Source organism: Melanerpes formicivorus, unplaced genomic scaffold (genome assembly GCF_026170545.1).
Source record: "Melanerpes formicivorus ecotype bairdi unplaced genomic scaffold, bMelFor1.0.p_v2 SCAF_8, whole genome shotgun sequence".
NCBI lineage: Eukaryota > Metazoa > Chordata > Aves > Piciformes > Picidae > Melanerpes > Melanerpes formicivorus.
Window position 1 is genome coordinate 21,566,623 of NW_027142360.1, and position 22,165 is coordinate 21,588,787.

General features: G+C 50.9%; 2 protein-coding genes across 5 annotated transcripts in view; both read left to right on the forward strand.

Annotated features, from left to right (window-relative positions):
* The window catches only part of LOC137443142 (coiled-coil domain-containing protein 134-like), a 52,531-nt gene extending 50,164 nt beyond the window's left edge, over positions 1–2,367 (forward strand). For all 4 annotated transcript variants that reach the window (XM_068142566.1, XM_068142567.1, XM_068142568.1 and 1 more), the window contains 3 exons: positions 114–295; positions 527–598; positions 976–2,367. In XM_068142566.1, the coding sequence (XP_067998667.1) occupies positions 114–295; positions 527–598; positions 976–1,101 (380 nt within the window). In that variant the 3' untranslated portion in view covers positions 1,102–2,367. The remainder of the gene's footprint in view (positions 1–113; positions 296–526; positions 599–975) is intronic.
* Positions 2,368–2,828: 461 nt separating this feature from the next.
* Positions 2,829–22,165, forward strand: part of SREBF2 (sterol regulatory element binding transcription factor 2) — a 30,954-nt gene continuing 11,617 nt past the window's right edge. Inside the window, exons 1-12 of the mRNA XM_068142570.1 lie at positions 2,829–3,038; positions 7,602–7,997; positions 8,884–9,065; positions 10,199–10,339; positions 12,061–12,282; positions 13,730–13,844; positions 14,015–14,196; positions 14,957–15,149; positions 17,150–17,331; positions 18,492–18,765; positions 21,468–21,637; positions 21,853–22,021. Of these exons, the coding sequence (XP_067998671.1) occupies positions 2,957–3,038; positions 7,602–7,997; positions 8,884–9,065; positions 10,199–10,339; positions 12,061–12,282; positions 13,730–13,844; positions 14,015–14,196; positions 14,957–15,149; positions 17,150–17,331; positions 18,492–18,765; positions 21,468–21,637; positions 21,853–22,021 (2,308 nt within the window). The 5' untranslated portion in view covers positions 2,829–2,956. The remainder of the gene's footprint in view (positions 3,039–7,601; positions 7,998–8,883; positions 9,066–10,198; positions 10,340–12,060; positions 12,283–13,729; positions 13,845–14,014; positions 14,197–14,956; positions 15,150–17,149; positions 17,332–18,491; positions 18,766–21,467; positions 21,638–21,852; positions 22,022–22,165) is intronic.

A 22,165-nucleotide genomic window follows, 5' to 3' on the forward strand; every position in this document is an offset into this window, starting at 1 on the left:
GATCGGTTGGTGCTGGGGAGCCTGTTTGCCCTCAGCTTTGCTGCTTCCTGGTGGGGCTGTAGGTGTCAGAGGGATGGGGCAGTGTGTGATGGGGCTGGTGTCTGTCCCCACAGCGTACTCCCACGTGGTGGAGAACACTGCCTTCTTCGGGGACGTCGTCCTGCGCTTCCCCAAGATCGTCCACCACTACTTCGACCGCAACTCCAACTGGAACAGCCTCATCCGCTGGGGCATCAGCTTCTGCAACCTGACAGGCGTGTTTGAGCAGGGACCCCACTCCCAAGTCCTGGGGCTGGTACGGCTCTTGGTCCTCCCACTGCATCCTCGCTCTGCTGCTGGGGCTGGGGACAAGAGGTTTTGGGCGGTAAAAGGAGGGCAGGGGGAGGGTACACCCATGTCTGAAGGTTATCCTTGGGATGAGGGAAGAGTGTGGAGGGGGCTGGTTGGGAGGAGGGGGCCCTGGTCACAGAGGTGGGTGTGGGTGGGAGACGCTGCTTCCCGACGTGGTCTCTGCTTTGCTCCACAGATGGCTCAGGAGCTGGGAATCAGTGAGAAGTCACCTGATTACCGCAATCCCTTTAAAACAGACCACTCTGAGGTAAGACAGCAGCACCATCAGCTCACCCCATGGGCTTCCCCATCCCTGTCACAGCACTAGGCAGCTGGCTGGGGAAGGGAAGGTGTAGTCTGGTGGTGAACAGCCAAAGATGCCAGCATGAAGGAAGCATGGCTGTAACATTCATGTTGAGTTCCTTGGTTGGGCTGAGGTCAGCTTTGGGCACCTGGTGCCATCTCCCCCCTCCTGTGGCCACCTGCCACATGAGAATGTTGAGACCCCATTCATCTCGTGCTGCATTCAGCCTCAAGCCCCTGACACCATGGGGTTTGTGGGTTGGCTGTGGTGGGTTTGGAGGGGTTGTGCCTCTGAGAGGCTGTGGGAGCTTCCCCATGCTGACCCCCGTGCTGTCACTGCAGTTCTTCCCCAGTGCTGACACCTTCCAGAAGGCGCTGCGGGAGGAGGAGAAGCGGCGAAAGAAGGAGGAGAAACGGAAGGAGATCCGCAAGGGGCCGCGCATCTCCCGCTCGCAGTCGGAGCTGTAGCCTGCGGGGGCTGGCGCCTCGCGGCCGGGGTGGCGCCACCGTGACACGGAGCAGCTCCCTGCCTCCCGGCGCCCGCGGGCCCGTGCCGAGTGGTGATCCCCTTTCCGTTCGTGCCGTGGGTTTTGTTTTGTTGCCTTTCCCTTTCGTTTGGTGGGGGCCACCTTGCAGTGCTGGTAGGTTGCCCCTACGGGACTGGGGGAGCTGAAGGGGTGTGCCCCTTGCCCAGAGCCAAAGCACAGAGGGGAAGGCAGCAGGGCTGTCCCCTGGGCTGGTTTGGGTTCTGCCACCCATGGGGAGGTAGGGTGAAGGGGACATGCTATGGCTGAACCCCATGGGGAGCCCGGAGAGCCCTCCACAGCACAGGGCGCCCCGTGCTGAATGTGCCTCCTCCATCGCAGGTGGAGTGCATCATGCCAAACAGCCTCATGAGCAATGCTGCTTCTCTCAAATTTGGTCGTTTATTTTCTTTTTTTTTTTGAGCTGATGATCTGATTGCCCACCCCCACCCCCTCAACCCAGTTATACCTGGTCTCTGCCCAGCTGCTACCTCTGCCAGACCAGTTCTCCCCTCTTCCCAGCAGTTGTTTTACCAAGCAACCTGCAGTTCACTGGTCAGCCATAGTTGAAAAGGCAAAATGGTGCCATTTCCCTGCCTGATGACATACTGCCCTCCTGGGTGGGTACCATAGGGCATCCCTGCAAGTGTGGTGAATATTTGAGAATGAGGGATTTGAGCTCTTGCCCCTCATTACAGCCAATGTGTGCCTGTAGTGCAGGCACCGCTGATGCTGAAGGTGCTGGGGACCCAGCCTGAAGCCCTGTGTGCCAGCCCTGTGCTCTGGTCACACCATCCTGCCACCCATCCCTCTGCCGGGGGGCTGATGCTCTCTAATTTAGTTCCCCAAATTCCTTTCTCAGGACAGACAGCTAAAGGCACATGGGGACAGGAGGGAGGGAGCCAGTCAGGGGGCTGTAACCCTTTGTTGGAGCATCTGGGCTGCAGCGGGAGCAGTTGTCCCCAGGACCCTCCTGTTCTTGTGATTGCTGATGAGGGTCATGCAGAAGAACCATCCCCACACAGAGGTGCTGTGTGCCAGGCTGGGGGCACCGAGGCCTTTGGGAAAGGGGACATGTCCTGAACATTTAACTGCAGAGCCAGGTCCAGCCGGCGGGGGGAGGTGCTGATTGATGGGTGTGTTTTGTTTTTCTTGAATAAAATTGACTTTATTATTTATTTTTTTTTTAATAAAAGAAGTCTGGCTCTTGCTCCTATGCCTGGTGGGAGCTGGCGTGGGGTCTGGTGTAGTGAAGGTCCGTGGGGAGCTGCAAACAAGGGGCCAACCCCCTTCCCCCAACGTTCACTGCCACGTGCCTCCTAGCCGTTCCCCGCTTCAGCTGGGCTGGGGGCCGCGCGGTGCCAGCTCTGGCCGTGACGAGTGTCTCTGTGGGCGGGAGGAGCCGGCAGCGCCCTCCCTTCTCCCACGCGTGTCCGTAGAGCTCGGCACTGCGCTGCGCAGCGGCCCCGTCGGACACGCCCACGTAATGAATATTCAGATGAGGAGGCGGGGCGAGGCATGCTAATGACAGCTGCTGATCGCTGACGCGCCATCACACCACGCTTCGCCGCGGTCGCCGATTGGCCGGCGGCGACCTGGTCTCATTGACAACAAACCGCGGGGGGCGCGCGCGCCCCGCGGCCCTGGCGGCGGGCAGGTGGGGGCGGGGCCGGGCCGGGCCGGGGCGGCCCAAGATGGCGCGGGGTCGGCGGCGCTCGCCGGCAGCCTCCGCCTGAGCGCCCGGGGCGGCGGTGGGGTTTCATGCGCCGGTGCGACCGACCACGGCTGGCTCCTGCGCGATGGAGGGCGGCGAGCTGGGCGCGGAGAACATGGAGACCCTAACAGAGCTGGGCGACGAGCTCACCCTCGGCGACATCGACGGTGGGCGCCGCGGAAGGAGGGGTGGGGGTGGCGCTCGTGGGCTGCCTCAACGGGGGGTTTCTCATGGCCTCCCCGTGGATCTGGGGCTGCCGGTGCTGCCCGGGGGGTGGGGTGCGTGGGTGGCGTGGTTCCGGGCTGCTGCTGCGTGGGGTGTCACCCATCCCTGCGTGGGGAGTGGGAGCGCAGGGTGGCTGCAGCGGGTCGGCTCTGCGTGTGTGTAGTGCGCGTCCCACGCGGGTCGGGTTTCCAGCGCATGTAGGTGGGGGGAGCGGGGAATCCCCCCCTCCTAGGTGGGTGAAGGCGCGGAGCGGTGGTGTGGGGCGCGTCTTGCCGTGGCGAGGGCCACGCATGTCTCCCCGCCGAGGGGAGGACCTGGGCAGCCCTTTTGGGTGACGTGCGCGGGGCTGACCCACGGCGAGGGAAGAGTGGCGGTGGTCGCTACAGGAATATGCGTTGGGGGTCCGGAGATCTGAACCCCCGCATCCCTGATCTGTCCCACTCGCTGTCGCTGCCGGCGCGGGGCGAGTCGTGAAGAAGGCAGTGGTCTTGCCGTGCTTTTCTTGCCCCAGAGCCGCGGGGCAAACGGTGCTCCCCCGGGTTCCCCTCGTGTTACCTCGTGGCTCTTGAAGTCAATGGGAGATGATGGCCTTAGATGTGTCTTAAGTAGTGCCCATGCGAGGAGGCCGTGCTTCTCTGCCCGCCTCTATCAGAGCAGGTGTAACTGCTGAAATTTTCCTTTCCTCCACCCGCTGTCATCCTAAAACTTGACCACCTTAACAGCAGAGCTCAGTCCAATAGGAAAATCCCTGTTTTCTGCCAAAAGGCAGCAAAACGAAACGCCTGAATATGATTCCTTATTGTTGTGTTTCCCAAACAGCTCCTGAAAACTCGTTTTAAGGGCTGATTTCTCTGAGCTTTTCTCTAGGGTGGAGATGGAGATTTAGCTCAGCTCCCCTGCCCTGCTCGGCCTTAATCGCAGAGCTCAGCTTTGCTGGGGGGGGGGGGGGGGAGGGAGGGGTGATGCGTGAAGCATCCTTGTTTATCAGCTGGGGGATAAAACGAAGTTCAGAACATTTACGTTTATAAATGTAATCGATTTGCAGAGTATTTTTAGGGGCAAATTTACACTTGTTATTTTCCTTTATCATATGTAAGAGAAGAATATCCCTTACAAGGATGGAAAGGGCTTAGTTACTGCTCACAAAGTTGCCGGTGTGAATTGAGTGTGGTGTTTGCTCCTGTTCAGGCACCACTTCTCAGGATCTGTAGGGAAATGGAGACAAACTCCAGTGAACCCAGAGCCGGCTCTGAACTGTGGCGTGCCCGGGGAGGTGTGATTCAGAGCAATGAGTAACCTAGGAGAAAGCTTCACCTTCCTCCCTGGCTCCCCGGGCGGATTTTCCTGGGAGGGGTGGGGAAGTCTATGACAAGGCTGCCTTTTTTTCCTGTGTGCTCCTGACGTGGGTTCTTTTCAGGGGTTGAAATTCTGCAGGGGTTTTGATTTGGTTTTTAAGTGTCTTGCTGGCCAGTCTCTGTGTACCTTTCCTGTTCAGGCTAAGGGACCTGCACCACCTGCTGCATGGCTTTTCGTTTTCTGTGGTGGAGGAGGAATGATGTTGGTCAGTCTGGTGGATACACTGATTATTCTGAGATGTTGGTGCTCATTGGGGATGTGCTCCAGGTCTGGGGGATCCTGGTGCTGAGCTGAAGGCATCTAGCATTGTCTCTGCCCCCCAGCACAAGCTTCTTTGCCAGCTGTGGGCAGCTTTCTGCTGGCAGGATAGTGCTGGAGAGTGAGGCCTGAGCCAGTTGTGAGTGCAAATCACCTCTGAGTTCAGGACAGAGGGGTTGTTTGTGTCGAGGCTGGGATCTCCACCACTTTGAGTTTCTCAAAGCACTATGCCCAGGAAGGAGCATGGAGGAGAGCTGAGCCACCTCGTGGGAAAGGCAGCTCTTACCCTTACCTTACTGCCCCGTATTTGGGTGCTGAGCTAATGAAAGCAGCAGACGTCCTTGGTGGGCTCAGTTTCGTAACGCCTTGTTGACATTTTTTAGCCTTGGGCTGGACCAGGATAGTTTTGTGCAGTAACATCTCACCCTGTGTTAGGGGCCAAGACCTCTGCAGCACAGAGGGTGTGGGTGATCTTGCAAGGATGGGCTTGTCACAGAGAGCTGTCCTCCAAAAGCACCCGAGCTTTCTAACAGTCAGTGCAGGCACTCTGTTCTCTGTGTAGGCAAAGGTGGTTTGCAAGGTAGAGATTTGGATTTTGGATGTTGCTGTTTTGATTTCCCATGTGTGGCTTCTTAGGAAAGCTCTTGGGCACTTTGAAAGGTGGGGTTTGATCCCATGTACAGGGAGGGTGATGGAGCACAGGAACAGGCTGCCCAGAGAGGTTGTGCAGTCTCCTTCTTTGGTGACTTTCAAAGCCCACCTGTGTGGCCTGCCCTAGGTGATGCTGCTTTGGCAGGAGGGTTGGACTGGGTGATCTCTGGAGGTCCCTTCCAACCCTTAATATTCTGTGATTTAGACTCTTTGCATTTAGTCAGGGATAAAGATGTGATCTAACTTGTGAGAGCAAGAGTAGTTTTTTTTTTTACTAAGATATTAAATCTGCTGTACTGAGCACAATGTTCTGTAAATGAAAACCACAGTACTTGAAATTTGGCTCTTACATGGAATTTAGTCTTGCAGAGCAAGCCTCATCCAATTTGTGTTTATTCCTCCCTTGCAGCAGTGCTGTCTGATGCTGAAGTAGCAGTTACCACCAAATGTTTGAGAAGGATGTCGTTGGGATTATCAGGGTTATGCTGTTGGAGGTTATTTGGGATGGTCTTAGTTGCAGTCAAGTTGGAGGGCAAAAAGCAATTTAATATCCATCTGGATGCTATGCAGAAGTGTTACTCAGCCCTCCTTGCTCTGGTGACAGTTTGTGAAAGTTTACAGAGCCCCTGCATAAAAAAAAGTAAGATAGATCTTTCATTTGTGGTGTTAAAAACAGAGACAAAGGTTGGGTCCAAATGGTCCCTGAGGATGGCTGTTGCTCAGCGCTGGGGGAGCTGCACATCCCCACTTAGTGCTAGGCTATAAACAGATCAGGAGGATATGTGTCCCAGGCTCCTCCATCCAACAGACTTGAATTCTTAAGAGCTGCAGTCATAAGCAGTGCTTGAATGTGTGGAAGGATTTGGAGGGCTTGCTGTCAGAAGGGAAGAGTAATGGTACAGAAATATGGAAGTCTGATGAGACATTTGTTGAGGGAGCAAGAAACTTGGAGGATGATCCTTTTGCTCTGCCTCAGGAATGTCAGACCAATTAATTGGATACCATGTGAGTGGCACTTTGGAGAAGGAAATCAATAGCCCTTTTATTGCTGGGCCTATTCCCAGAGAAGCATATGGTGAAAAGTTTGCTGCTTTGAACCACCTTCATAAACTACAGCAGCAATATCCCTTGGGCTTGTAGGTGAGAAAGCTCCTGGTCTCAGGAGCGCTTTGCCACATTTTCCCTCTAGATCAGAAATCTATTTTCTGTTTTCTAAACCCAAGTTTATGATTTGGTTATAAACCCTCTGTTATGTTTGTGAGTCCCCTCCCTTTTTTTTCTTACTTTGCAGAGAAGGGAAAAGAAGGGACTTTCAGCAAGCTGTGAAAGTGCCAGCACAGCATGGGCAGATCCCGGGCTGGGATGTGACTCCTCATGCCACCACCCACTTGCAGATCAAGGGAAGCATTCAGGTGGCTTAAGGTGCCCAGTTGGATTAAATTGGCTTAGACAGAGGGAAGAGGAACCTTCACTTCTGAAGAATGATCTCTTGGTTGGGAAATTTTTCCCTCTTGTGGGGGAGAGCTGTGTCATTGTGGTAGGAGCCTCTTGATGTGGGCTGATACAATCCTGGAGAAGGTGGGATGAAGAGAAACTGCTGTGCAGTGATTGCAGGTGGGGTATAAATAGGCAAAACCACCTCACCAAAACCAGAGAAGTTTATTCTGGTGGTTTAAACACATGCATAGATTTCTCCTGCCTACAGTTCTGTAAAATGTTGCTTTCTTTAGTGGGTTTTTGCCTAGTTTCTGGTATGCCTGAAAGTGGAAAAAAAAAGTTAAGATGAATTCTTGCCCTGTTTCTTAATTGTTCCGATACTTGGTGGGGCAGGAGGGAGGGAAGCAGCCTAGATGTTGGGTGGGAGACCAGTGAGTGCAGGAGCTGCTGAGGTGCTTGGTTTCTTCCTTTTGCAAGGATTGGACTGGAGCAATGATGGAACAAGACTCAGATGTTTTAGATGCATTGGAGACAGCTTTAAGTTCTATGGTCAGATCCTGTAGTCTGGGAAAGGTGTTGCAGGAGAGTTCTGTCTTTCCCCATGAGCAGTGGCAGCAGTGCCCTTCTGCTGCCCACCTCTTGGTTTCTCTCTGCAGATCTCATGTTTGTGTGATATGTTCTCTGGAGGTTTTGGAGGGCCCAGAGCTCCTTTCTGCCTGTTGTTCAAGTTCTGACGTAATGGCAGATGTCAAAAGTATGTGGGCAGTAAAACAGCATTAAATGTAATTTCTTCTCTTTTACAGAGATGCTGCAGTTTGTCAGTAACCAGGCAGGGGACTTCCCAGATCTGTTTTCAGATCACTTGTGTGGCACCTTCCAGGGCAATGGCAGCAGTGGCAGCAACAGCAGCAGCAGCGGGACCCTGGAGCCGCAACGGTCGTACAGCCAGGCGCAGCTCCAGCCCTTCCCACCAGCCCCTGCCTCCCCCCAGCTCCAGACTCTACCAGTCAAAGCAACACAGGCAACACCTCCAGCCCCTCCACGGTCAGCCCCTCTCCTACAGCCCCGGCCCCCACTCCAGCCTCAGCCTCAGCTCCAGCAGCAGGCCGTGATGATTGCACCAACGTTCAGCTCCGCACCTCAGACCAGGATTATCCAGCAGCCAGTGATCTACCAGAATGCAGCCACAAGCTTCCAAGGTAGCATTTGAAGGGGTTCAGACTGCCTGGTGTACCTCCAGTGCTCAAGATACAGATGTGCCTGCTGCACTCACAGTGAAACAGTCTTTGGTGTCCAGAAGTGCTATTGGCCACAAGCCTGACAATCCTTTTGTTTCAGTGCTGCCTGTGAGGTGTACCTTCTCCTGCCTACATGGCTTTGGAGTTAGGGCAGCATGAGAAATGATCATAAGTGAGATCTTAAGTCATTCTGTGTGACCTCCTCAGAGTTGTCTTCTTGCTGCTGTCCTCTTCTGGCCTCTTGGGAGGCTTGAGGATAGTATGTCTAAAAATGGTTGTTGGCAACCTTGTCCTCCCACTGATGGGTCCAGTAGGCAGATCCAGTCCTGAAGCTCCAGTGTGTCCCATGTGGCACTCTGGAATGAAAGCACATTTTTAACTACCAAGCTCTTGAGTGCAGTACTTGCACTGAGCAGAGACACTTGCAGGGACATTTAAGGATGACTGGATGTGAGTTGTCTTGATTCTTTTCAGTAGGTGTTGGTCCTTTACAGGATAAATAGGACCTTAGAGCCCCCCAAGATCAGCAGGAGTGGGCAAGCACTGGTTGGGTGAATTGTGTAATGTCACTGAAACGAGTCCTGTGCTATCAGAACAAAGGTGTTTTGCTTTATTTTCTCTTAGCTGCTCCTCTGTGTCTCTTCAAAGGCTTTTATTCTAGGTGCTGTGTCCTCTTGCAGGAGGCACTAACAGAGTTGGAAGCTTCCCACCATGTGGGATATGTTAGGTGAACGCTGCCTACCAAAAAGCTCTGGGAAGAATAGGAGTGAAGCTAGGAGAATTTGCAGGCTCCAGAATGGAGACCTGTGTCTCTGGGCTATTCCTGAATATCCCTTCTGATTTTCAGTTCTCCAGCCTCAAGTCCAGAGCTTGGTGACATCCTCCCAGGTTCAACCAGTTACCATCCAGCAGCAAGTGCAGACCGTGCAGGCCCAGCGAGTGCTAACGCAGGCTGCCAACGGTACCATCCAGACCTTAACACCAGCCACAGTCCAGACAGTTGCTGCCCCACAGGTCCAGCAAGTTCCAGTAAGTATAAATGTGGAGTGATGCAGGGATCCAGCAGAAGAAGAAATGGCTTTTGCTGGTTTGGTCTCCTGGCTTGCCATGGTGGAGGTGGTGAAGCTTGTAGGGCTGGGCATCCTGGCTAGGATGCCTTTTGTGTGCAAGGTAATTCTAGCCAGCCCATGTTCTAGAAGCATTTTACCTCATGCAGGAGGGTCCCTGTTGTGAGCTGTGATGTGACATCAGGTAGTGGGCACTGTTCAGAAGCTGTTTTCACTCAAGCAGCTGCATCAGTAAACTGGGTCTGAAGTACTTTTTGTAACGTGGTGCAGCCCAAACAGATTGGAAACTTTCCTTGCCTACTTTGCAAGTCCACCATCAACACCATGGCTTACATGGGCTGGCTGATACTGGAATGTTTCCTTCTGATTCTCCTGCCATGGCTTCTTTGATCTTTTTGCTGCTACAATGTCCTGTGATTTTGTTTTAAAACACACACAAGAGTGAAAAAGTTATTTTGTGTCTTTGTATTAGATGAAAAAGTTTACTGCTAGGAGACTCAGTGGGGGCAAGGTTGCTGTGGTTCAGTTGTACTGTGCCATCTGTAGTGCTCTCTGTACTTGAGAGCTCTTGAGGTATTCAGCAAAACAAGAGCAAGCTGTGTTATGGCAACAGAACTTACAGCTGGTTTGATCTGCTTGATATTCATGGTACAGATTGCTTTCAGTGAACTTGAGGGAAGGAAGTTACTACAGGTACTTGCCAGGGCAGGCTGTCCTAGATGTGTTGGACTCAAACCTGATAGTGTGGAGAGCTAACTACAGGTGTAATTGGAGAGGGGAAGGGGAGCTTTTCCATCCTCTCTTCTGTGGTTTTTTTACATACTTGTTTACATCTGGTGACTGATTTGAAAACTAAAGCCCTGGTGATTCCCTGCTCTCCTCCCTGCAGCACTGTCCAAACCATCCCATGGTCAGAGTTTGTATCAGGGGCCAACAAAACCCATCCAGGTGATGCAAGGCACCGGGTGAAAGAAACACCTTTGCCATCCCCCGAGATACTAAGTTACAGTTCTGTCATCGCTTTCCTCTCGCTGCTGAGCTCAGGCAGGAAATGTATCCCTCCATCTCCCCTTCACCTTCCTCTTTTCAACCTAGGTTTTGGTCCAACCTCAGATCATAAAAACGGACTCCCTTGTGCTGACAACCCTGAAAACAGATGGTAATCCTGTTATGGCTGCAGTACAGAACCCAGCACTGACGGCACTCACCGCTCCCATTCAGACCACAGCTCTGCAGGTACCAGATGGTCGTTCTCTCCTCGCCGGTGTCCTTTCCTCTTAGCACAAGGAAGTGGTTTGGGCTTTAACCTTCTGCTGCGCTGCGAATGGGAGGGGTTTTGATGGCTGCTGTAGATACATCCAGAGTGAGTAATGCCCTGTTTCTGCCAAGGCTAAACACACAGATTGTACTTGTTTGGCAGCCTCCCATGGCCAGTAAGCAAAGACCAAGGGCACGTTTCTGTTTATCTTTTTCTGGTGTTACAAGGAGAGAAATAGGACCTTAAAAAATTCCATTTGTTTTTTAACCTCTGGAAGATACTTGAAATGGAAAGTTAACCCACTCAGAATACCTGAAAGATTTCTTGCCCTCCTCAGGGGTGTCTAATAGCAGAATGTTGGATGTGGAAGCTTGTTGAGGCACTTTCCAGAGGGCATTTGTGGTGAGGATTCCCTACAATCATTGGAGACAGCAGCTGTGCTTCATGGCCTCTACTTCTTATCAACTCAGAAACTTTTGCTCCCTGAAGAGACATTTCTTACAGTTTTGTACATGCTGAACAGATTATCACTGTTCAAATATTTGTTGTGGGAGATAAAAGTGCAAGTGTGGGGTGAACTTTTTACTTGTTCTGCATAGCACGATGGGACTCTTATGTGCTTGTTAGCAGCCAGGCCAAAGGCTTCAGTTGAGCTGCTTGCTTTTAGGTGACAATTTCACCCAGAATTGAGGCTTATGTGGTAGTGTCTGTAGACATAATCCATAAAGCATTTTAAACACAGTGGAATTTGGTGGAAATCATCCAAGGAAAGGTGTAGGACATGAATCCACTTATTTGTGCAGGTCTGGCTTGAAAGGAAACTGAAGTAATTTAAGATATCCCAATAAGAAGACTTTCAGAGTCAAAATTGGTCCTGAAGTTGCTCACAGCTAGTTCCTTCTCTTTTGACAGAAACAGCTCTTGCTGTGTGTAACCTTTGTGTACTTTAGAGAGCACATGTCCCCTTCTCAACCTTGTTTTGCTGGGTGAAGCAATCTAAGCTTTCTTTATTCCAACTGTCCTAGGAGCCCCTTTCTGCAACATTTTCTGGTGAGGTTCATCATCTCTTATCACAGAGTTACATATTGCTTTAGTTTGGTGTAGCTGGTTTGTCCTGCACCTAAATGTCCAAGTTTGAGCTTTTCATACCAGTGAAAAGTTTTTAGTTTCTAATCTTAAGGGATTTTTAGAGCTTACAGATCTGTTTTTTCCCTCCATTTAATGCAAATCAGACCAACTGCATTGCTGCAGCCAAGATTTGGTTTCCCACAGCCTTGTCCCTTCTAATGTTATTGTTACCAGTTGAAAGTAGCATTGCCTGTTACTGATTTGCTGACATCATTTGCCCACAGAAAAGGTGGATTTGAACACTTGAGGTGTAAGGATTGTTAGGAGCAAGGAGGAGTCTTGGTGCATTTCTCTGTTTAGCAGATGAACAGAGCATGGCATTGGTGCAAGGGTATTGATGCTCTTGACCAAGAGATGCTCTTACTCCACAGTGACTAGGGTGGAAGGCAGTGTGGCAGATTTTTGTGTGTACTGCTGTGCCAGTGATAACGCCATCTAAGGGAGGTGACAGGAAATTGGCATGCCTCTCCTTTTCTGAGCTGTACAAATGTCTTCTGATTCTTCTTGCACTTACTCCATTTCCTTTTATAAACCTTCTCTAAACCATGCCTGTTACACATGGTCTTTGTAGACCCTTGTTGGGAGCAATGGCACCATTTTAACAACAATGCCAGTGATGGTGGGACAAGAAAAGATGCCTATCAAACAAGTTCCAGGGGGTGTCAAGCAACCAGAACCGCCTAAAGAAGGAGAGAGGAGAACAACTCACAACATCATTGAGAAGCGTTACCGGTCGTCCATCAATGACAAGATCATTGAGCTGAAGGACCTTGTCATGGGCACAGATGCCAAGGTAAAGACATGGGATAAGAGCAAATGTAGTGTCATGAATGCTTGGTTCTCAGATGCTTGTTGCTTTACCAAATGAAGCAGTTGGGCACCTGCAACTGTTAGGAGTATGCACACGTGTGTTGGGATCAGGCTGGTGAGAGGCACATGTGCAATGGAGAGTTTGCTAATGGTATTCAGGAAGGGTCACCTATAAAACAGTTGTTGTCCTGTACTACTGTGCTGTTTGTTGAAAATAAGCTTTACCTTGTTCTTCTGTTAGGCCTAACTTAAACTTGCTCTTTAGATGGAATACCCAAGTGGATCACAGGATGTTAGGTGTTGGAAGGGACCTCCGGAGATCGTCGAGTCCAACCCCCCTGCCATAGTAGGACCATAGAATCTAGCACAGGTTGCACAGGAATGCATCCACATGGGTCTTGAAAGTCTCCAGAGAAGGAGACTCCACAACCTCTCTGGGCAGCCTGTTCCAGTGCTTTGTGACCCTTACAGTAAAGAAGTTCCTCCTCATGTTGAGGTGGAACCTCCTGTGCTGTAGTTTATATCCATTGCCCCTTGTCCTACCACAGGATGCAACTGAGCAGAGCCTGTCCCCTCCCTCTTGACCCCCAGCCCTCAAATATTCATAAACATTTATTAAGTCCCCTCTAAGTCTTCTCTTCTCCAGACTAAAAGTCTGCCTAACCAGAGCTTGCCTAATTGAAATTGTTTTTCTCCATATGACTGCAGCAGGGACAAGGATTTACAGAACTTTCCAATTTGTTTCCATTAGATACTGAGTTGCAACAACTCCTGCTTGCTCTAATATTAGAAGCTTTCTCACACCATATACTCAGGGTTGTCCTGTTGGCTTCACAGGGAGTGGCAGTCTGGATACCTTGCATGGCCTCTGTACAAATATGTGCTCTAGTGGAGCCACCTCCTATTGCGGGGTGAAATTGGAAGCTTACATTTTAAAACCATCTGTACTGTCCACTGCCTTCATGGCACTGTGGGCTTGTGTTTACAAGCAAAACTGCTGCTGGAAGCAAATGTTTTCTTGGGGGTGGCCAAGGGAATGAGGCAAAAAGGGGACCACTTATCTCAGAATTGAATGGTGGTTAACAGCCAGCATTTTATTCTATCCCAGAAGAGAGCCACTGGCTTTGTTACTTGCAAAGGATTCTTTCTGGCTGAAACCTAGATGTGAACTCTGTTGTAATTTGGATGTTCAACTGTTTCCACAGTACTGTTCTTATGAGATCTTTCAGAAACCCCAGTCCTTGTGTGCCTTTCAAAGTAGGATACCCTTACCCACAGTGTGCCCTGCTATGAATTTCTTTGCAGCTGCTTGGTGGTCCTTTACACCCTTTTATTTTTTCCCCTAGCAAAGAGTTGTAGCACCCCTACAAGCAGAAGCAATGCTCTGACACTCTTCATACAGATTTCCTGTAACTTTTAATCCCTTGCAGATGCACAAGTCTGGAGTCCTGAGAAAAGCCATCGATTACATTAAGTACCTGCAGCAGGCCAACCATAAGCTGAGGCAGGAGAACATGGTTCTGAAGCTGGCTAACCAAAAAAACAGTAAGTTGGGGAGGCAGTCAGCATGAATGTAGGAAGCCTCCTGCAGTTTTTTATCCTTGACAGAGGCAGATGATGTGCACATTGCACTCACAATGCCCAGCGTTGTGCCGGTGGCACTGGCAGGACGCAGGGTTGAGAACCATAGACATAATGCACTCTTATTTTGGCAGAGCTGTTGAAGGGCATTGACCTAAGTAGTCTGGTTGACAATGATGTGGATCTGAAGATAGATGACTTCAACCAGAATGTGCTGCTGATGTCTCCTCCAGCCTCTGACTCTGGCTCCCAAGCTGGCTTCTCTCCCTATTCCATTGATTCGGAACCAGGAAGCCCTCTCCTCGATGATGCAAAGGTATTTGTGGCTCCCCTTGTCAGATTCAAGGTGTCTACTTCAGGCATATGTAAGGGGCAAAAGAAAAATTCTCTTACTTCTCAAGAGCAGAACCAGCAGACATCTTGGCAAGTAGAAAGTGCATGGCTGTCTTAAATGACTGAGCTGGCTACCTGAGTGTTATTATCTGAGCCATACTGTAGCTGCCAGAAGAACTGCATTTAAGCTTCAGCTCCTGTAGAGTCTCTGTGGACTTACAGTGTGTGTTCATGACCCAAAGAGCCCCTGGCTTTCCAGGTGTATATATATATCCAGTGAATAAAGCCAGAGAACTTTGAAATGGATGGTGACATCAGCTGTGGTTAAAAATGAGACCGTAAGTAACGACAGCAGCAGAAAGCTGTTAGCTGTCTTCAGCTGGCAGGTTTCTGTGGCTATCACAGACATGGCTCTTCTGGGAGATCCTCAGAAGAGTCAGGGCAGCAGAGGTTAATCCTTGCCTAAGACACTAATCCGGTTAATGATAACTGAAATGACTGGGAGCAGAAGGAAGGCGAAGGCACTCAAATGCTTCAGCTTTATCTTGCTAAGCTAGGGAAAGCTTCCCTGCAGTTCTTGCTGATCTTGATCTTAAAAGCAAAGTTTAGAATGTGTTCCATTCCTGCTCCTTCCCTACCTCTCTCTTGACAGAAGCATTTTTTTTTTGGTCTACAGAATGCTAAAAAGTTTTTGTTGTTTTTTTCTTCTCCTCTTACATCTCTCTCACTCTATGCCTTTGAAGGTTAAAGATGAGCCTGACTCTCCTCCCGTGGCCCTTGGCATGGTGGATCGCTCTCGCATGCTCCTCTGTGCTCTCACGTTCCTTTGCCTTTCCTTCAACCCTCTGACTTCCCTGCTGGACGCCCGAGGAACCCCGGAGTCTGACAGCCTGGTGCGCCACGGCTCGGGCAGGAACGTGCTGACCATTGAGTCAGGTAATGAAGCAGAGCAGTTTAGACCACAGAGAGTGTCCAAGCTTCCTTGGTCTCCCTAAAGACCACCTCCAGCTGTCAGAGCTGCAGGTCACAAGGTGGCCTGTCAGTTTGATTCAGTAGGGAGAGGGTGGGTTTGTGTGTTCACGGAGTTGTATGACCTTTGTTTAGTGGTTGAGGTGGGGTAGTAACTGCAGGGCTAGGCTTGGGAGGAGAGCCAGCTGAGAGTGCTTGGGCACAGTTCCAGTTTACACCCACATCCAGAGTTGTTCTTGCACAAAATCAGTCATTGATTGGAGTGGTGAGGTAGAAGGGGAAGCCATTTGTAAGCCAGCAGCCTGGACTCTCAGGGTAGACTCTTGAAAAGTAGTTTAGGGTAATCCTCATGTGCTCATCAGTCTTTGAAGCATGGTCACTTTGTATTTGTTTTAAGGTAACTGACTGGTTTTCTGTTTGCTTTTTAACATATCTTTTGATGTAAATGATAAATAGGTGAAGAATTACTTCAGAAACAGTTGCTGTTAGGGTCTTGCAAGGGGCTTGTTCAATAGACTTGCTCCATAATGTTCATAGTTTAGAGTACAGCAACAGTTTAGTGTACATCTGGGGAGGGCAGGATGTGCTGTAGGCATCCTGTCATTTCCCTGGCTGGTAAATAAATTTCCTCAGTGTTGTTTTGTAACTTAATTAAGACTAGGAAATGACATTGGAGTATTTGAGTACTTATGGGTGTACCTGATAAAAATGGGAGTACAAGGTACTTGAGGAAAATTCAGTGCTGGCTCACTGGTTTTAGAAATTAGTCTTGTAAACCAGCTATTTATATTTGGTTGGGAATGTTGTGGATTGGAGTTTGGATGAAGAGCTGATGGGGCAGGTCCAGAGGAGGGCCATGAAAATCATCAGGGGGTTGGAAAACCTCTGCTATGAAGATAGGCTGAGGGAGCTGGGGGTGTTCAGCATGAAGAAGGCTCCAGGGAGACCTTAGAGCAGCCTTCCAGTACCTGAAGAGGGCCCTACAGGAAGCATGGAGAGAGACTGTTTACAAAAGCCTGTAGTGACAGGATGAGAGGCAATGGCTTCAAAGTAGAGAGGAATAGATTCAGATTTGATGTAGGAAGAAGTTCTTTACCATGAGGGTAGTGGAACACTGAAACAGGTTGCCCAGGGAGGTAGTTGAGGGCCCATCCCTGGAGATACTGAAGATGAGGCTCAACAGGGCTCTGGGCAACGTGATCTAGTTGGGGATGTCCCTGCTGACTGCAGAGGGAGTTGGACCAGATGACCTTTGGAGGTCCTTTCCAACCCAAACCATTCTATGATTCTACAAAATGCTTCCTCACCAGAATGCAGTCTTTGCAGAAGTTGATACCACGGGTGGCAAGCATAGCAAGGTACCTGCCCCTCTGCTTGGCACTGGTGAGGCCTCACCCTGAGCACTGTGTGCAGCTCTGGGCCCCTCACTTCAGGAAGGATCTTGAGGTGCTGCAGCAGGTTCAGAAGAGAGCGACCAGACTGGTGAGGGGGCTGGAGGGAAGGGCCTATGAGGAAAGGCTGAGGGAGCTGGGGGTGTTCAGCCTGGAGAAGAGGAGACTCAGGGGGGGAACCTTATCACTCTCTACAACTACCTAAAGGGAAGTTGTAGTCAGGCTCTTCTCCCAGGCAACCTGTGACAGGACAAGAGAGCATGGGGTGAAGCTGTGCCAGAGGAGGTTTAGGTTAGATATTAGGAAGCACTTCCACACATAAAGGCATTAGGCACTGGAATGGACTACCCAGGGAGGTGGTGGAGTCAACATCACTGGAGGTCTTTAAGAAAAGACACTTGGCAGCATGGTTTAGCTGGTGTGGTGGTGTTAGGACATAGGCTGGACTTGATGGTCTCAAGAGGTCTTTTCCAGCCTCAATAATGCTCAGATCCTTCTGGATCTGTGTTTATCCTGTTGCTAGCCTTTTGGTGTCTGGATTAACTTTGTACCTTCCCTTTTGGGATGCCCCCACAGATGCGGGTGGTTGGTTTGGCTGGATGATGCCCACGCTGATCCTGTGGCTTGTGAATGGAGTGATTGTGCTGAGCGTGTTCATCAAGCTCCTGGTGCACGGGGAGCCGGTGACCCGCCTGCACTCGAGGTCCTCGGTCACCTTCTGGAGGCACCGCAATCAAGCAGACCTGGATTTGGCACGGGTAAAGTTGGCTTTTGTTTTGCTTGCAGTGCATCTTCTAGAGCAGGGTGAGTGTGGCCTGGTGAGAATCCTATTGCAAGAAGGATCTGGACATGCCGGAGTGTGTCCAGAGAAGGGCCACAAGGGTGATCAGAGGGCTGGAGCTCCTCTCCTATGGAGACAGACTGAGGCAGTTGGGGCTATTCAGTTTGCAGAAGAGAAGGCTCTGAGGAGACCTTATTGTGGCCTTCCACTATCTTAAGGGGGCCTACAAGAAAGCTGGGGAGGGACTTTTTAGGGTGTCAGGTAATGATAAGACTAGGGGGAATGGAACAAAACCAGAAAGGGGTAGATTCAAATTGGATGTTAGGAAGAAGTTCTTCTCCATGAGGGTGGTGAGACACTGGAACAGGTTGCCCAGGGAGGTGGTGGAAGCCTCATCCTTGGAGGTTTGTAAGGCCAGACTGGATGTGGCTCTGAGCAACCTGATCTAGTGTGAGGTGTCCCTGGCCACGGGAGGGGGGTTGGAACTGGATGATTCTTGAGGTCCCTTCCAACCCTAGCAATTCTATGATACTGTGATCTGGCACTTGCAAGAGTGTGATATTCCACGAGTGGATTATCCTGACTGATTTCAGAGAAGCTGGTGCTAGGTTGTCTTGAGCAGATTGCTGTCCTCTATCAGACTAAATTAGTGAGTCATAGACATCGGCACTGTAAGAGGCTTCTAACTTCTGTCCTTGTTCCTTGCTGCTGTTATCTTGTAGTGATGTTTGGCAGCAAGGTTTTGGATTTAGTCCAGAATCTGGCCTGCGTTGTGACTCTGTCTGCTGTCCTCTATCCTCTTGGAATTCTGCTCCATGGTTGAGGCAATGTTTAGCTTTTGTTATGGGGACCCTGAACTCCATGTTTGAGAAGGTGGGAAGCTCCTTTCACCTAGTGGTGATGTGTCTCACAGGCAGTGCAGGACCAGAGCCATGTGTGGAAAGACCTATAGGGCCAGGTGGAGCTGCTATGAATTGCCTTCATGCTCCCCAGGAAGGACTGTGTTGACTTCCCGCAGCTAAACATTTTGTCCTGGTCTGCACATCAAGTCTGTCTTTCTCCCAGTGCTGAGGAGGTGCCAAAGTGTCTCTGTGATGGTGCTGCTGGTTGCTGACCCTTCCGTGGTGGTGTTTGCAGGGGGATTTTGCCGCAGCTGCGTCAAACCTGCAGACCTGCCTGTCGGTGCTGGGCCGAGCGCTGCCGGCCTCCCGCCTGGACCTGGCCTGCAGCCTGTCCTGGAACGTGATCCGCTACAGCCTGCAGAAGCTGGCGCTGGTGCGGTGGCTGCTGAAGAGGACCTCCCCTCAGTGGCGGGCAAGGGAGGCCAACGCAGGCTTCGAGGATGAGGCCAAGACCAGCGCTCGGGATGCGGCTCTAGCCTACCACAAGCTCCATCAGCTCCACATAACAGGTAGGAGCAGGGGTGGCAGAGCTGCTGTCTTCGTTTTTGCTGAATGAGGAGGCTCAGAGCTGGTCCTGGGGGATACAGGGAGTATCCCTCCTCCCTCCTCTGGGATGGCTGCTGTTGAAGATCAGCCTGACACATTTCAGGAGCTACTTGCTGAAACACAACAGGTTCATGCAATAGAGGAGCTTTGTAAGAACAACTGAAGCAACAGCAGTGACTTGAGCTGTGTTGTGGTTTAAAGCTTTTCCATGAGTCCAAAAGGAACAGATTTAGGTTTCTTCCCCCTATCCCTTTTTTCCTGGTAGAGTGAAAGCAAATTAGGCAGGAGAAAGGAGAGGTAAAATCATGGAAGAAATGGTCTGGAATTGGTTTGGAAGTAAAAAGGTAATTTTTAACAAAATATATATAGCATTTGGGTAACAGGGAAAGTTACAAAGGTATAAGGAAAAGGGTAAATAGGAAAATACACAAAACCAGGCCCAGCTGGCATTGGGTTCCCTTGATGGAAATGGATTTGGTTCTCTAGAAGTGCAGATGCAGCATGGAGGCAAGCCACGTGGTAACTCAGGGAGCAGGAGCAGCAGGGACCCTTCTGTCGAGCAGGGGAGGCAGGGGGAAAGAGTGAACCAAGAAATGGGCCCCTTTAAATAGGCTTGCTGGATGGGAAGGGGGAGTGGAATGGACCTTTGACCCAGGGGACCCCTCTTCCTGGAAGGGGGGAAACCAAATCCCTCTCTCTGCCTACCTGGATCAGGTTTCTTTTGTCCATCTGGGGGCTAGGTTCTTTTCAGCCCCCTCCAAGGATGGGTGTAACCTGGCACAAGTTGCATGTTCTTGAGTCTGCAGATGTGACTGAGAGCCTTCCCCAAGCAGCAGCTGATTGAGTCCATTCACTCTTTGCTGCTGTTAAAGGCTTGTGTCATCCTTATTGCTTGGGGAATATGATGTGGAGGCAGGGGCTGGGGTTAATTGCTGGGAAATATTTTTTCCCAAGCTGTGTAGAGTGCAGATTGCCAGTTGGTGTTGATATGCTTTGAAAAGTTGTGCATGTGCACATGTTCTGAGGAAGTGCTTGAACGTTGCTCGTGAATGGCTGCTTCTGCTGTTTCCTTGGCAAACCAATTTGCAATGTTAATAGGCCTCCCAGCACATCAGAAATCCAAGCTGAACTTCCTTCTGCCTAATCATGCTGTGTGAATTGCAGCCGTGCCACCAGGGAGAAGGAGTTGCCCTTAACATCTGTGTGGGCCCAGGTGTGGACTGCAAAGGGCTTCAGTTTTAACGTAGTGATGAATACAGCAGGACAGAGTTTGCTGGTGACTTTTCATAAAATCACAGAATGGTGTGGGTTGGAAGGGACCTTAAAGATCACCTGGCTCCAGCCCCACTGACATGAATAGAATAGAATAGAATAAACCAGGTTGGAAGAGATCTTCAAGATCATCGCGTCCAACCTATCATCCAACACCACCCAACCAACTAACCCATGGCACCAAGCACCCTGTCAAGTCTCCTCCTGAACACCTCCAGTGTTGGCGACTCCACCACCTCCCCGGGCAGTCCATTCCAATGGGCAATCACTCTCTCTGTGTAAAACTTCCTCCTGACCTCCAGCCTGAACTTCCCCTGGTGCAGCCTGAGACTGTGTCCTCTTGTTCTGGTGCTGGCTGCCTGGGAGAAGAGACCAACCTCTGCCTGTTCACAACCCCCCTTCAGGTAGTTGTAGAGAGCAATAAGGTCACCCCTGAGTCTCCTCCTCTCCAGGCTAAGCAGCCCCAGCTCCCTCAGCCTCTCCTCATAGGGCTTGTGTTCCAAGCCCCTCACTAACTTCGTTGCCCTTCTCTGGACTCGTTCCAGCAAGTCAACCTCCTTCCTAAACTGAGGGGCCCAGAACTGGACACAGTACTCGAGGTGTGGCCTAACCAGTGCAGTGTACAGGGGCAGAATGACCTCCCTGCTCCTGCTGGCCACACTGTTCTTAATGCAGGCCAGGATGCCATTGGCCCTCCTGGCCACCTGGGCACACTGCAGGCTCATGTTCATCCTACCATCAACCAGCACCCCCAGGTCCCTCTCTGCCTGGCTGCTCTCCAGCCACTCTGACCCCAGCCTGTAGCACTGCATGGGGTTGTTGTGGCCGATGTGCAGGACCCGGCACTTGGATGTGTCAAATCTCATGCTGTTGGACTCTGCCCATCTGTCCAGCCTGTCGAGGTCTCTCTGCAGAGCCTCTCTACCCTCTAGCAGATCAACTCCTGTCCCCAGCTTGGTCATGGGACACTTTCTACCAGGTTGCTCAAGGCCCTGTCCAACCTGGCCTTGAGCACCTCTAGGGAGGGAGGACCCACAGCCTCCCAGGGAAACCCATTTTGGTTTCCCACCACCCTCACTGTGAAGAATTTCTTCCTAATATCAGTCTAAATCTACCCTCCTCCAGCTACAGTCCATTCCCCCTTGCCTTATCACCACAAGCTCGTTTATCACAACTGCTTTAGCTGTTCAGGGCTGTCTCAGAGAAGTGAAGCTGTGGATACTAACTTTGATACCTGTGGAGGAAAGACTTGGTTGCAGTTGTTCTGTTGCCTGAACAGAAAGTCGGCTCTCACTATCTCTTTAGGGTAGTAGCCCTGCAAAGTCACCATAGCATTTAGTAACTGGTGCTACTGCATTAAAAGTGAACATTGTTCCTTTCTCTCTTGGTGCAGGTAAACTTCCCTCCAGCTCTGCTTACTCGGGCTTGCACATGGCCCTGTGTGCTGTGAATCTGGCTGAGTGTGCAGAAGAAAAGATCCCACCCAGCACAATGGCAGAAATCCACCTGACAGCTGCAGTCGGCTTGAAAACCCGCTGTGGAGGCAAACTTGGCTTCTTGGCAGTGAGTTGTTGCTTCCTCTTCCATCACACCTCCAGGCAGAGCTCTAGAAAGGCCTGCAAGCTGGCATTGCCATAGCTCAGGGCATCTGCTGGCACTGCAATTACAGTATGTCCTGCAATTACGATACGAGCTGTAATTACGACGGGACCTTTGTCCCCTGTGGTGTGTCGCTTTCCCTGGCTGCTGGTCTCAGTCTGAGCCTCTCCTTTCCCCAGAGCTACTTCCTAAGCCAGGCTCAAAGCCTGTGCAGCTCAGAGCGGAGTGCCATCCCTGACTCATTGCGCTGGCTGTGTCACCCCCTGGGGCAGAAGTTTTTTGTGGAGCGAAGCTGGACAGTGAAATCTGCTGCAAAGGAGAGCCTGTACTGCACCCAGAGAAACCCTGGTGAGAGCCACTTGCGTCCTCAGTGTGAAGCCTCCCAGCACTTTGAGCCTGGCAGTCTCTGCACTTCTGGTGGAGACTGTGCTCTTGTATGTGTCCCTGCTTGTGGTCTTGGTGGGCAAGAGGGGTTGTGGAGCTGAGAGGCAT